The sequence below is a fragment of the Numida meleagris genome, chromosome 2, assembly GCF_002078875.1.
Source record: "Numida meleagris isolate 19003 breed g44 Domestic line chromosome 2, NumMel1.0, whole genome shotgun sequence".
Taxonomy (NCBI): Eukaryota; Metazoa; Chordata; class Aves; order Galliformes; family Numididae; genus Numida; species Numida meleagris.
The window spans coordinates 74,599,631-74,615,087 of record NC_034410.1 but is presented as its reverse complement, the minus strand read 5'-3'; the positions used below and the strand labels follow the sequence as shown (position 1 = coordinate 74,615,087).

The 15,457-nt window shown below is 38.0% G+C and overlaps 1 protein-coding gene across 4 annotated transcripts in view; it reads left to right on the top strand.

Moving 5' to 3' along the window:
• Positions 1 to 15,457, top strand: part of TRIO (trio Rho guanine nucleotide exchange factor) — a 242,915-nt gene that overhangs the window by 105,102 nt on the left and 122,356 nt on the right. For all 4 annotated transcript variants that reach the window (XM_021385426.1, XM_021385427.1, XM_021385428.1 and 1 more), the window contains 2 exons: positions 3,638 to 3,760; positions 8,304 to 8,495. In XM_021385426.1, the coding sequence (XP_021241101.1) occupies positions 3,638 to 3,760; positions 8,304 to 8,495 (315 nt within the window). The remainder of the gene's footprint in view (positions 1 to 3,637; positions 3,761 to 8,303; positions 8,496 to 15,457) is intronic.

Sequence of the window (15,457 nt, the reverse complement as noted above, 5' to 3'; positions counted from 1 at the left end):
AGTTGCTCAGCATCAAAATACTACTGATTTCACTGCCTGATTCTACTGTGCTGTTTTGAGGCAGTGCCAGTGTGAAATGCTTCTTTTGAAGAGAGAGTATTTCTACGTTTAACTGCTTGAAGATTAGAAATTCAAAGATTTCCACCCTCCCCTTCTGAGCTTAATGTCTGGAAAGTAGCACCAAGTAAATCAGAAAAATGTAAGTGTAGCTAAAGGGAGTGGGGGGAATGGACTGGATAATAATGTGGGGAGAAATGGTGAGAATGAGCATGTTGAATCTGCAAAATATCAGCTGTCTATTGTTTATTTCTCTGAACAGCCTACACAAAACATATTTTGCAGCCATGAATGATGATTCTGTGAAGATGAAGCCATCTTTCCATAGTAATTACGTCTACAGTATATTCTGTATTAGTGCTTAAAGGATAAGCATTTTTTTAGATGCTGTATTGGGCATAAGGATGGTTCTGCTGAGACTGCAGTTAAGCTTAATTGTATCTTATTAAAGCAACTTGCTGTAGTGAAGAAAAATGTTATTCACCCTTCTGATGAAAAGAGTTGAATCTGAAATTACTATGCATTACTGCACTATGAGAGTGAATTCCATGTACTTTCAGTATTAGTATTAGACAAGTCCTTAGTGGATTGGTATAATGTGTGTGATAACTCTTCAATAACGCTTCCAGGAGGAGGGGGAAAAATGCATTAAGATACAAATGGCTAATATCAATGTCAATTAGTGATGTTATCCTTCGGTTCAAGTGATGTGTAAAAGTTCTTAGTGATGTGCAAGTGAAAATTCTAACTTTGACTCTGCTTTCATGCACTGTGAAATTTTCAAATAAAGGGTTACCTCAATTTTGTTAAGTATTGGGATAAGAAGGCTGAGCTGTAATACGTGGTTTGGCTTAGAGGCAGAAGTGCTTCTTGAGTTGACTGTTTCAAGTCATGCTCTATGTACTGGATTTCTATGACAATTTCTTGAGAAGTTACTGAGCATTATATGGCACAAAATTCCTTCTTGCTGCACTGCTTTTAGCTTCTTATTCTGTTTTCTGGGACAGATTTTGCTGTTGATTTTGTTAGCTTATAATTGCCAGTAGTCTCCAGAGTCCAGTCTAATTCTCTCATCCAAATGTCTCTCTTCAGCTCTTTTTAATAGTGAGAAAAGCAGAGTGGTCTACTGAAACTGGTTAAAAGCATTGATAGTACAAAATTTGCATGTAACTGAATTCAGATTTATCTCCTAATTCTGCCTTCTCTCATCAATTGTTACCCTTGAAAGAAGCAAATGAAAATGTATATTGACCTAAAAAGTAATAACCGTTCATTTGGCAATACTTAACAGGAAAAACAAGTGTGTACACACTATAGAGATTCAGTGAAGTGCTGATGATTTGAGATGGAGACATTGTGTAGCATTATGGGATTGTTTATTGTTTAGAAGATGTTGTATAGAAGCGGATTTGCAAACCAAAAAAGATTCTAACAGTGAAGATAAATGAGAAAATCACACTACATTATCTCATTTTGTGTACTAAGGAAAGCCTGGATATCTTGTATGGGAATAGTGTATGGGATTAGGGCCCCTTCCAACTGAGGTTATTCTATGATTATGTATCAATCAAATATAGCCAGGATGTTGCAGGAATAGTTCTTAACCTGATTGTATGGAAGCAAGAAAAATCATCATTTCACTAAGTGTCAAATGCTTTCAGTACAGGACAAGTATAGTGGGAGGAAGAAGGGAGAGAGGAACCTCGCCCAATTCCTTGTATTAGTATCAAGGACACCAGTAGATATGGAGAGAGAGAAGGTACAGGGTTCTAGCCAGGTCTGTTTCACAATGAAGCAAAATACTACATTTTTAAATTTCTCTGGCTTCCTGTTGGGCTGATAGGAAACTCCTGAGTTCAACAAGAAGTGCGGAGTCCTGTACCTGGGGAGGAGCAAGACCAGACACCAGTATCTGCTGGAGCCACCCAGCTCGGAAGCATGTTGTGTGAAAGCAACTTGAGTGTCCTGGTGGACACCAAGTTGACCATGAGCCAGCAATGTGTCATTGCCACAAAGAAAACTTATGGTATCTAGAGCTGCTTTAGGTAAAGTATTGCCCACAGATGAAGGGAGATGATTCTCTCTACTCAGCACTGATGAGATCTCACCGTGAATGCTTGTCCAGATTTGTGCTCTCCAGTACAAGAGAGTCATGGACATAATGAAAAGAGTCCAACAGAGGGCAATGGAAATAGTGAAGGGACTGAAGAACCTCTCCTATGAGAAGAGGCTGAGAGACCTGATACTATAAGGCATGGAGAAGAGCAGGTCTGGGCAGGATCTGATCTGTATGTACAAATACCTGAAGGGGAGTGTAAAGAATATGGAGCCCAACTCTTTTCAGTGATGCCCAGTGGCACAAGAGGCAATGGGCACAAACTGGAACACAGAAGGTATTCAAAAGCTGCCTAGACATGGTCCTTGGCAAGTGGTTCTGGGTGTCCTTGCTTGAGCACGATTGGAGCAGATGGCCTTCAGAGGTCTTTGCCAACCTCAACTATTCTGAGATTCTATGATATATTAAAAAGAATGCTGGAGATAAATGTTAAGTAAAGCATTCCACACCTCTTCATAAATACTGTGTAAAAATGATTAGCTGACTTAGAAAAAAAATACTCATGTAAAGTTGTTTTTAATTTGGAATAGCGTTCTTGAATCTCAGAGTATTGAACAAAAAATTAAATACCGTATGCATGCTAGTTAATGAAGGAATTAAAATACTGCTAAGATGTATTAGTTTGGAGAGAGACCAGATGGTTTTGTTTGTTCACTCATCAGAAAATTGGTATATGTGCAGTAATTCTTTGTGTTAACTGGCAGGAACTAATTGCGTGTACAACTTACTATTTATAAATCTATCAAGCCAGTCATTGTGATAGAAACTCTAACATCCTTCAAATGTCTTTAGTTCCTCATATTTTCAACTATAAAATTTACAATACACAATGATGTCTATTTGATGTTTTAGGGAGATACTTCTAAGGAACTGGGGGAGAATTCTTCACATGCTCTGAATGCAGATATCATTCTTCTCATAGGGATTTCAATTATATTGTGTTTTAAATAAAATATTTTTCTAACAAATCTTTCTTTTTCGTTTCACAATATGAAGTAGGGGAAAATTTTCCTCTGATATAAAACTTGACTGTTATTCACAAGCATTATTTGGGAATGTGCAAACATTCATTAGTGTTTGTGACAGAAGAATGTGAGCTGAAGGCACAAATCACAGAGAGACCATCACCAGGGGTCCAGCCACTTGAATAAAATTTGCTGTCAAATTAATAAATGCTTAGAAATTATGCTATCTGTGGTAGGCTTCAAAAGAAATATATTTTAAATCGTAGAATTTAGCTAGCTTGAACTGATTATTGCCTTGGTTTAAGTTCATGTAATTGTTAATAAGAGGATGTAGCTAAGAGCCTTCAGTGGCAATAATGCATTTTAATCCATTAATGTGGTACCTTATGTGCTTAGTTTCTTGGATAGCTGTCTTTTTTTCACAGCAGTTGAATTTGTATTACAACAATGTGTTATTCAGTGTACCGATTATATCTTGTGTTTTTCTTTTGCACCACAGGTGTTGGATTGGATTGAAAACCATGGAGAAGCCTTTCTTAGCAAACATACTGGAGTGGGAAAATCCCTGCATCGGGCTAGAGCATTACAGAAACGCCATGAAGACTTTGAAGAAGTTGCACAGGTGAAAAACAGTCTGTGCAGGACTGTGCATTTGTTGTGGAAATATATGAAAACTTTCTGCTTGAGAATGGAAAGTCTAGGCAGAGAGCTCCACTAACAAAAAAAATTAAAAAAAAAAAAAAAAAAAGAAATCAGTTCTAATAATGGCCTATTTTGTGTTTGTCACAAGCTTTTATTTACTTCTCTTCTGCATTCCTGTTTCAAGTAAGAAAAAGACAAACTTCCACAGTCTTAAAGAATGGGAGCATTGAAGCCCAACAGAGCTGCTTTTATTTATCTATTTATTTGTTTGTTTGGAAAAAATGCTTTCAAAATATTTTTAAAAAAGAATTAAAGGCTCCTAAGAAACCAGGTGAGCCAGCAAACTGGCTTTATGTTTTTTCTTTAAACGCAGTTGGGTTTGTAAATGCTGTGTTGTTTTGAATCGTTCATACCAGTGCTTTTTTTTCATAGGCAGACTCTAGTTTTTGCCTCAAATAGAACTGGTGATAGAACTTCAAAACGCACTTTTCTGTAACACTTTTAAAGTGTCAAGCTGGATGAAATAGAGGGAGTAAAGAATTCAGGGAGAATAACAAGGGGAAGTTGGTTTGGGTAGCAGCCTTGAAAAGAGATGTGAGGTGAACAAAACCCATGAGAATCTGAAGACTTGAATCCTTCCAATTAGTGACATTCTCTGTTCAAAAGTATTCATTAATAATAATAAACATGTATAATATTAATCAAGAAAAAATTATTTAAGGTAGGATTTATATGATCCTTCACTCAAAACAGAAGGTAGATTACTTGAACGTTCAAAGTAACATGCAGGAGCTTAGTGGTGACACCTAGTATAGTGGAAGCATCAGAGGCATGTTTATAGTTTTCCCGTTTAACAGCTGATTAAACTCTGGATAAAATCATACTGTAACCACGATCTTACAGCACTCCAATGTCTGAGGAACTGAAATAGCTTCAGAAAGCTTCCTCAATATTAATTTCCTATAAAATCTTGCAAAATAATAAGCTTTGCTAGTTTTAGATACTCATGTGCTGGATTTTCCATATGCATATCTAATACTTCATTTCAAATAAAATTGTAATATTTTCCATGTGGATGTACTTATTTTTCTGAGTCAGAGAAGCAAGAATTTATTTGTGTAAGACACTTAAGAAAACGTGAATGATCTCATACTTAATACTGTGTTATTTGAGCAAAGAAGAAAATGTTTGAGTTGACCAAAGGGTATGAAGTATGTAGAACTATTAGTGGAATATAAACTGTTTAAAAAAAAATGTTGTTAATTTTCATTATATTTAAGCTAGAAAGTTGTACAACAAATACTTTGCAAAAATTTTATAAAGCTGAATGCTACTAGAATTTAAAATGATCTCTTGAGGGGCTGAGTGGATTTTCTATTTTTGGCAACACTGAAAACTAGACTGGTCGAAGACCTTAAGTATGCTATGGGGAACCATCCTCTACTGACAGAAGAATGGACAAAATGATCTAATAAGTAATCATTTTTAATTTTTTTCATCTTTAACTTTTTGAATTTATAGTGACTGCCAAGAGAGGCACACCCTCTGAATTGTTTCTCTTCTTTGCTCTAAAACTGGACATAAGAAGGCTGCAAAAAACATTTCTGTTATTGGTATTTTAAGGAAGGTTATGTTCAAGTACAAGAAAGCAAGCAATTTGAAATCTCTTTTAATAACTTTCAGATAATTTAATTTATTTTCTGCCTACATTTCTGTTTGGCCCAAGTTTTGTGATTTTAGTTTTTTGTCTGTGTTATTGTTGTTATTTCTTTTTTCTTTTAGTTTGTTTGTTTTAAATAGAGCTCTAGACATGAGGGGTTTTCAGTCATCTCAAGTCAGAAGTTGAGAGAAAGCAGTGTCAAGTGAACTGTCAGCAGCATAGCACAGTTTTATAAAATGCAGGGAGCCACTAGAAGTGTTAAAATGTTACTGATTGAAGGCTAACTCCAAAAGTTTCTGTACTTGAACCAATTTTTACTTTTCTGTACCCAAGAATGTCTGTAATGCATCAGACTAAAGGATTGTGTCTCGTCGCCATCACTAGATGCAGAAAAAAAGAATGACTGTATAAAAAAGTCACCTTTATCCTCCCAATTGTTTGGGTTTGTTTGATGTCTGAAACTGAAGGATGCATCAGAACCATTGTTTAGTCATTGATGGACTTCTCTTGGTTAGGCTAACTAGTTTTTTAATCCATTCATACTTTTGGAATGTACACCAGTTCCTGTGCCGATTAATTCAGCAGTTTAATTGCTCCTTAGATGAAAATTACTTTTGTTTTGTTTTTTTTTTTTCATTTCAATTATGTTTTCTGGTGCTTAAACATGATATTATCAGATGAATTTAATGAGTAATCTGTTTTAATTGTCTCTACCTCAGATGTTTTGTATACCTCTATTAATCCTCCTCTCTCCATGTGTGCACTCGTCTCTCCCCCTCCCCTCAACAGTGCACTAAGTTCTATTCAGTCCTGTTATATTTATTGTTGTTACCACTCATTTCTGCACTAATCTCTTAAATTTAACTTTGGACTTTTCTATGCTGTGTCACTTCCTGTGCTTTCTAAAAATACGAGGCCTGGTTTTGCTGAAGAATATGCAGAGAAGGCTTCTCAGGAAGACTAGGAAAGCAATAGGATGCATTCTTTGGGAAAGCGATGGTGTATCCATTCTAGGAATTTTTGCCCCTCACTACCAACACAAAATTTTCTCATTGCTGTTTTTTCCTCCAAGCATTGGTTAGAAGTAAGCATAGGACTGGGAACAGCAAGAGTTAGTACAGTTCTCGTATTTGCTATGATTTCTATTCTGAAGGGCAGTTATTATCTCCTGAGATAAGTATTTGTGTTGTATTCCAGCTGTACTTGGAAGACAAATTTTAGTGATAAGGCATGTGTCTGCTTCTGAGCATTGAGAATTGCAGCCTGCTTTGAAGCTAGGTTGTGTTAAATTTGAAGCTCAGGTAGATCACCACCTAGTTTACAGAAAAAGAAGCTTGCTGTGTCTGGGCCTGTTACATGGAAGGTACTTTAAGAATTCATAAACAGTGCTTCATATAGGAGATAAAGTTTTCATTAAAATGGGAAGCTTTTGCTTCAGCCATCTGTAGCTGGGTGCGGTTCTCAGGGCTGATGAAGTATTTGTTGTTCGAGGAGCGCCCGGAGGATCTTTGGTTTTGCTCCTGAACACGTGTGATCAGTGACTGGGAAACACAAAACATGGAGCACAGATCAGAGTGTATTCTGGGCCAGCGGGCCTGAGCTGGAGATGTTCAGCGCTGAGTAATACTCTCCCCGCTGAAAAGGGCGGGTTTGTGTTCATCTCTGCCAGCTTTCCCAGGGAAACTGGGATGAGTTCTTTCCCTCTAGATGCAATTAAAGGTAGCTGAAGGTTGAGGAAAGACTAAGATGCACTTAGTCAGAATCAAGGAGCAGCATGGACTAAATTCCTTACCTAAATACAATAAATGAAGGGAGAACTCCCCTCAAGTATATGAAAGCTGCACTGGATCATGTAGCTGCCTTGGGCTTCCTTACATACGTTCTCCCCAGAGGAGAGCTTTGATTTCTTACCCAATTCGTTGAGTTTAAGGCCTGGGTTTGGATTTAACTGTTATGGGGTTTATGAAATTAATAAGAGGTGTGACAATGTATTTATGATGAAGAAGAGCACATTTTCATAGGCTTAATTTATCCTGGCATGCAGTGTTTTTATCTGACATAACTGAGATGGGGAAGAGATGGAGAGGGAGGGCAGAAGGGAAAAAAGAAAGGTGCAGTTTACATTGTCAAGAATTTTTTTTATAGTCTGTGATAGAACCTTATTGGGAGACTTGACACAGTGACATCAGTAAGGCTTCTATACTGTAGATTTGAACTTGTTTTCACCAGATTTCAAATCCTTGTATGCTTTCATGATGAGTTCATGTTGAGAACCATTCTAGTGCATGAAAAGCCAAAGTTAGGCTCGAAAAAAAGCACACTCAAATTATAGCATGTGTTTAGAATCAGTCCTATTTTGAATTAATGAGAACTGTAAACATGCAGAGTGCAAGTTCTAAGCTTTGAGAGTTGTTAAACAGCCTCCTCTCTTTTCTGGACCATAGCACGCTCAGCACATCAGATAGCAGATGTCATGCATTCTGTTTTCTGCTGCAGTCAGCTTTTTTTATTCCTGTGAGATATTGGGACAATATTCACTCCAGTACTCAGCCAAAGCTTATTTCTAAATCTTACTTTGTTGCTGCTTTCACAAATGGTGATCCACTTGACACATTAATTTTGGATGCCTCATTTCTCAAAGGCAATGCATACTAAAGGGGAGATTTTCTGTGGCTGGTCACTTTCTGCCTTCAGTAGCATGTTCAGTAAGATTATATTCTGCTTCTTTAAAAAAAATAAGAAAGAAAAATGCATTCCAAGGGCCTTTTTGTCCTTTAGGTATTCACTCATGAAATGGGTTTTAAAACATAATAACTGAGTTTTCTTTGATTTAATCCTGTGAAACTAACTTATTTATCTGCAGAACACATACACCAACGCAGATAAACTTTTAGAAGCAGCCGAACAGCTTGCTCAGACCGGAGAGTGTGATCCAGAGGAAATATATCAAGCTGCCCATCAGCTTGAAGACAGGATACAGGATTTTGTCAGACGCGTGGAGCAACGCAAGATCCTGCTGGACATGTCTGTTTCCTTTCACACACATGTCAAAGAGGTAAAGCTACTGATAAGTCATGTCATAACTTCGAACATTAAAACCGTTACTGTCCAATGTTACCTTCATTGTTAAAACTTCGGCGTGAAAAGTAATGACCCTCTATTGTACAGTGTGTTTTGTAATTTGTTGTAGATGGGAGACAAGGAGCAGGGTTGTTGGAGGTTTTGTAGATGTATTTCTATATTATTTTTATTACTATTACTTTTTTAATACTTTTTTTTTTACACAAGCAATTCTGCCTTTTTGTGCAAATACACTTGCTTATTCCATCATGGGGAAGAGGAAACTGTCAGAATGGGGAACTGATACAACTGAAGGATAGCATTGCAGAGTCAGAGGTGCTGTGCACTTTTGTTTTTCATGCTGCAACTGAATTGTCAGACACTTGGTTAGACTGACACAGTTCAGGAGACTGCAGTGTGTGGATAAAGCATCAGACGACTTAAGGCAACCCTGCTGTTAAGAGAGACTTTCTGTTTTAAGCATTGCATTTTACTCTTGTATATTGACAGTTCTTCATAACCTAAAGAGTGTATCTGATGTTGACCATGGTTTGCCTCGCATTTTAGTCTCCTTTAGAAGTTGTATTTCTTTTGCTGCTAGATACTGTGTAATGAGTTGGTACGTTAGCATGACCTGTTCTTAAAAAAAAAAAAACAACAACAACAACAAAAAAACCACAACTCATTATTTCTCCTAATAATTGGTGTAAATGTTATTGTAGTTTGACAGTGAGCTGGACTGGGATGCTTATACATGAGGGGGAAAAAATTAGGCTAAGATGCTTCATTTTCAGCCAAATCTGTTTTTCTCATCTGATTCAGGACACGGATCATACATATTTACAATCTCATGGGAGAGTTTGGAATAAGCGAGAGTAAAAATAAAGACTTCAGTAGGAGTTTTTGATTATAGACTGTGACAAATCTTGACAATTGTAGATTATTTGTTTTCTGTTCTGGGCTTATGTTAAATCTTTTTACTGCTAAGATTAGGTGAAAATTTGAAAGGCTTGTGGAGCACAACATGTCAGAGCATATGTCTTTAGCCCCTTCACCTTACATAGAGAAATAGTCTGTTTGGTGAGGAAGTGTAGTGTTCTAAAGCAGTTTCTTCAGCAAAACCTTATGGAAGATCAAGGTGGGAATTTTTTATGTGTGAATCATCTACTTTGCACTTGAAACAAATGCACAAAGCAGTTGGTCTTTGAAGCAGATCAGGATTGAATTCCTTGTTAGCTCTAGACATGAGGGCATAGCTCCCCCATCAGTTTTCTATTAGGTGCTTCCTTGCCAAAGCTCTCCCAGCACTCTACATGTTTAAACAAAGTGTAAATTCTGTATCTTAAACTATTCTTACAGCAAAACTTTTTTGCTTCATTTTTCTCAAGCACTTGGTGCTGCTCCATTACCTGTTGGGAAGCACAGGAGCAGTCAGCTGCTGGGACATGCTCACTGTTTCTGTAGATGCATTCAATACCTGTTTTTCTAAGCATTAAGAAGAGCAGCTGGAATGCTATTTAAATGGACACCGTTGATTGTGGTGATGAAGGATAAAGACTGTAAAAGGAGTTGTAAGGAAGGGCCCTTTTAAAAAAAAATAATCAGATTGGTTTGTGAGTCACTGTTGAGTAACTCTGGGTGGCTATCCAGATGTGCTGGAATGTTGCCACTACTCCCCTAGATAATAATGTTTTATTGGAAAAAGATCGTCTGTCTCTTGATTTATTTCTTTTGTAGAATGGATATGACTGTGACCCTGTAAGTGCACATAGCTGTTGCTATGGCAGCCTCTTTGCAGCCTGGACTTTGAGGAAAGGCATTATAGCTGATGTCTAAATATTGGGGTTGTTTTGGTGTTTTTTTTTGGTCGTGTGGCTGACTACTATACTTAACAAAGCAGGAAAAATTAAAAACTGCATTTAGTTATGTAAGCAAGACTATCTTGTTTATTTATTTGCATTCTACTTAAAAATACAGATGAAAGAGCGAGGCAGGTGGTTCTTATTTAGTAGGCTAGTCATTTGCTTAAGGTGCAAAGAAACAAAGCTCAGAGATGCCCTGTGCCTTCTGTATTCTGTTTTGTTTTCAAGAGCATGTTGTTTGTTACCAAACGTATGTAGAGTGCTGAGAAGGCATCACAAAGCAGATGGAAGATAAAAATGGCCTAAACCTGAAAGGCATCCATGCTTCGTTGGCTGGAGACTTACATTTCCCTTGCAGGATATGGGAAATTGCAACGTAAATTGGTGTATACCTGCAGGAATGTAACTTCTCTGCAGTATGATTGAGTTAAGAAATTAATGTGTGTGTTTAGCTGGTGAAGAGAGGTTTTCAAGTAGTAGGATAATATGCTATTTGTTGAAGTTTAAAAAGAAAAAAAAAGTGTTCTGCTGGTCAGGTATTCAAGGCGAATTTTGTGGCTTGTTTGTGTTGTCTTCATGTTTTCCTGAACTGAGAAATGGGCGTGAAGAATAAAAACACTTCTTGTGTGTGACTGCTTGGAAAGAGATGCAAAACCAAAGAGAGCTGGTTGTTGGGGGTCTTGGGCTATTTTGAGGCTTTGAAGTCTGGCACTGAAAGACATCTGGACTCTTTACTGTTAAGTAGGATGTTTTGTGGTATTTTATTCTTTTCAGTGGAAATACTTTACACTGAGCAAATGTTCCTCATCTGGATTAGGGAATTCCAATATTCTTTCCCCCCTGTAGCTTTGTATAACCTTGGTACTTTACACAGAATTTGCCTACAACTTTCACCACTACTGTGTCTGCTCAGTTTTTTCACTCTGTTCATATTCATTAAATCAGCTACTGCAGTTTCTGCTTACCACTACAGTGGCAAGATCCATTTGGCACATTCTAGAAGTAACAGACTTTTGCTCTACCTTTGCCCAGAACAGCTGTATAGTGTGTATGCAGCAGCCTGTTATGATGCACTTTGGAAATGCTGGCTTTCTGTGGCCAAGTTATTACAAGCTGGTAGAGCTTCCTGTGTCTTAGAAACATCATAAAGCAACGTACAAGTTCTCGGATTCCTCATGAACCAACCTCAGTAGACCATATTTCTCACTGAGATCGAAAAAGGGTGGTTTCAGGGAAGCCCGATGTACAGTGTTAGGTAATGTTATTGCCATTACTCATTTTGCTTATTGGTGATCCAAGCAAATCTGTTGTTTCCTGTACATAAATTCTGATTCTTGTTTTGTACATTTTGTGAACGTTGATATTTTAGTTCCCACTCAAACAGTGAGAAATTTCAGTCTTTGCCAAACTTTTCAGTAACTGAAGTGATGTCGTTAAGGTGTATTTAAGATCTTAAATATTCCTATGAGAATCATTGTATTGAATGTACTGTGTTCAGGCTGATTCCCAGCCTGGTTGTGGATAAAATGCAACTGATTGCCCAAAGCTGTTGACAGGGTCAAAAGAGATGTTGTGCAAAAAAAAATCACATAGGTGAAATACACATTTTCTAAGTAAAAGGTTATCATAAAAGCTTGTCTGCAAAACATAGGAGCAAAAGCCACAGTAGTCATTGTTTTGAAATCTGCCATCAAGTAGAGTTGAGCAGAATTTTGGTGTGAATTCAAATTCTTACATTCTTTCTCACTCTCTCTCAGCTCCCACAGCATTTATGAGTGAGAAGTCTGAAATCATGGCCAAACCAGGTGTTTGTAGTAGTGCCAAAGTAGAGCAACAGATATTTTCCTAACTGGAGTGAAGTGTGGGAATACAGACCAGGGCTGAATGTTCATGGAAGAGAATGGGCTCTTAAGAGCCTGTTGGCTTTTTGTGTATATTCTGACTAGTTGATTGTAAAATAGCTCAGAGCAGTTTCTGTGTATACACAATATGTTTAAGGGTGTTACTAGAATACATCTCTTTCATCTTACTCAAACTAAATTTTACAGCAGAATATACTGAGGCTGAAACAAAGACAAGGGAAGTGGAATTGGCAGAGATTTCAAATACAGAAACCCACAGTTCCTGAACAGAACTAATGAAACAGAAGTCTGTGCAAGCTGCTGAAGAAAGGTGCCAGTGCACGGGAAGGCTGAGGAGGCCTTGCTGTGGCCGTAACACGGCTGATTCACTTGTATCTAACTCTGGATTCTTTGATTCAGAAAACTTTGTTGATATGGTCTTGCTTTGTCTCATGACTCAGTGCCAGAAATATGCCCTCGTTGCATTATCCAGTATAGATAAGCACAGCTTTTCATTAATTTCGTCCCAGGGTGAACCTTGAGGTGGCAGATCTGCTGTTCTGGTTGCCAGCTGCTCCTGAGTATTTGATTCTGCTGAGCTGGTGATCTGTGGCTCAAATTTGGATGTCATAATAAAGCTGCTGTCTTCTGTGCCGAGAACTGGAGCATGCCCTTTCCAGGCAGGAGACCAGCTTTTTAGCTGATCTGGCAATGTGTGTGAAGTGAAGTCTCTGCTCACTACATTGATATGCTAGTATTTCTGAATCTGAGAGTTGAGGAAGAAAGTACATTCAGCAGCAGTACATTGAGGGGTGTTGTTTTTCTGACTTGGTAGGACTATATTCCAGTTAGCCAGCACAAATTTTCTCTTCTGGGTTTTTCAACACTCGTAGCTCCTTTGGCTTTAAAATGGACCAAGTTGATGGGTTGCAGTCTAGGTGTTATTGAAATAACACTAAATACTTTGGAAATGTGAAGCAGAAACAGACTTCTAAAGCTGTGATGTGGGCATTTTTTTTTTTCCTTGTTCAGCTAAGGAATGGGGCAAGTGGTGACAGGATACTGATAGTTAATGTAATTTTAGGAAGATGTAAGAAACTTGATGGTGCTTCAAGGATGAACTTAATGGGAAATTGATTGTAATTGTAGAGTAGATTGAAACTTTAAAATATAATTAAATCTAATTTTAAAAAAACATGGATCCTTTCATGTCTTAAATGTCCCTGGAAGGTCATGGAAGACCAAATCCTGAGGCTTTAACATCTCAACTTATTTGTACTTAAGAAGATGCATTTTTTGTCCACCGCATGTACTGAAAACCAATGCATATAGATCTCAAAGTCCTCCGATGCCCAAACATGCATATTAGGGAATATTACAGCATCATTTGGCTCTGTCTAGGTAACAGCTCCTTAAAAAAGTCTGTCTGTGGTGATGGACGACTGCAACACTGTGCTGGGGGGCATAGGCAAAAAGAGGAATCGACAGTTTTGAAATGCAGAAACTGTGGCCCTTACTTTGTCTTAGTCTACTATAGTTGCCAAAAGCTATTACAAAATGAAAAGTGAAGAAAAACTGTCTCATGTAAAAACAAAAGTGACAGTTCATAAAACAGCACTGAAGTTGGGAAGATATTTACTCATGAATAATTGTTCTCTAATTATATTCAGCAAAATATTGTATGGTCTTACTTAGCTCCAGTCCTTCAGGAGATTGCAGGGATGGGATTTAAAGAGATGGAGGCCCGTGATGGAAATGCTGAAACTTCCAGGATGTTGCAGACAATTAAAGTAATACCATCTCAGTGACTAATGGCATGCTCCCAAGAACTTAGGAAAGAGGTAGCACAGGATGCAGGCTCATTCAAGCAGATGTTTCTTAGTCTGTGCTATGTTTAGATCAGGAAAAAGAGTGCTGGGTGAAACACTTGCTTGTCAGGGATTCAGAATTTTATTTCCCTCTCCAATTTTAATTCAGATAAGATGTGAAGAGCGGATAAAGAGAGCAGAAGAACCTCATTCTGTGGCTGGATTTAGTTATTTATGTAGTTTTCTCCCTGCACATTAAAGCTGTTTTGCTACTCGATAAAGTTCTTACAAAGGTCACAGCACTTAGTGGTTTGGGGATCTTTCTGCTGTTTTTTTTGTTGTTGTTGTTTTTTTTTTTTTTTTTTTTTAATAATGAATAGAAAAGCGTGACCAGAGATTGCTAAAAAAAAAAAAAATAAAATCTTGCTGTTAGAGAGGGTCCAGAGGAGGGCCACAAGGATGATCAGAGGGCTGGAGCACCTCCCCTACGAAGACAGGCTGAAGGAGCTGGGCTTGTTCAGCCTGGAAAAGAGAAGGCTGCGGGGTGACCTCATTGCAGCCTTCCAGTACCTAAAGGGAGCCTACAAACAGGAGGGTAGTCAACTCTCTTCAAGGGTAGATAATGGGAGGACAAGGGGGAATGCTTTTAAGTTGAAGGAGGGAAGATTTAGTTTGGATATCAGAGGGAAGTTCTTTTCTATGAGAGTGGTGAGGTGCTGGAGCAGGCTGCCCAGAGAGGTTGTGGATGCCCCATTCCTGAAGGTGTTCAAGGCCAGGTTGGATGGGGCCCTGGGCAACCTGGTCTAGTACCAGATCTGGAGGTTGGTGGCCCTGCCTATGGCAGGGGGGTTGGATCTTGATGATCCTTGAGGTCCCTTCCAACTCGAGCCATTCTATGATTCTATGAAAGTTAGAGGTTTTTTAATGATGAAGGTTTTTTTTCCTGCCAGATTCTTGTTGCTTTCACTATTGGATGGAATAATTCATTACCTCAGAAAATCATTGTAGTATAAAATCTGTAGTTCTGCACTGATAAACGTGCATGGGTAAGCTCCAGCCTCTGTTCTCCCAGTAAACTGTTTGGCTTCTTTTGGTTTTACTGTGCAAACTTGTTCTGTCTTCACCCTTAGTTGTGTATCTGAAAACAAGGTAGTTTATGTAATTTGCAGTATACCTAGTGCTCATTTTGGTTTTAAAGTTGTATACAAGCCAGCTCACTATTCCCCACCCACTGTGAACTAAACTCATCTTAATAAATGGCAGGCATTTATATCCAGCTTTGATAACCTGACAGTTCTGTTCATCTGTGGTGGCTTTATTCTAACTTTTGTGGATGAACTGCATCAGATGAAGATTAGCTTTCAAGGGAAACTGTTTGTCAGAAACTTGCTTAGTGGAAAAGTGTTAAAAGCTTACCTGGTAATGTATTAGAAAAAATAACTTTTG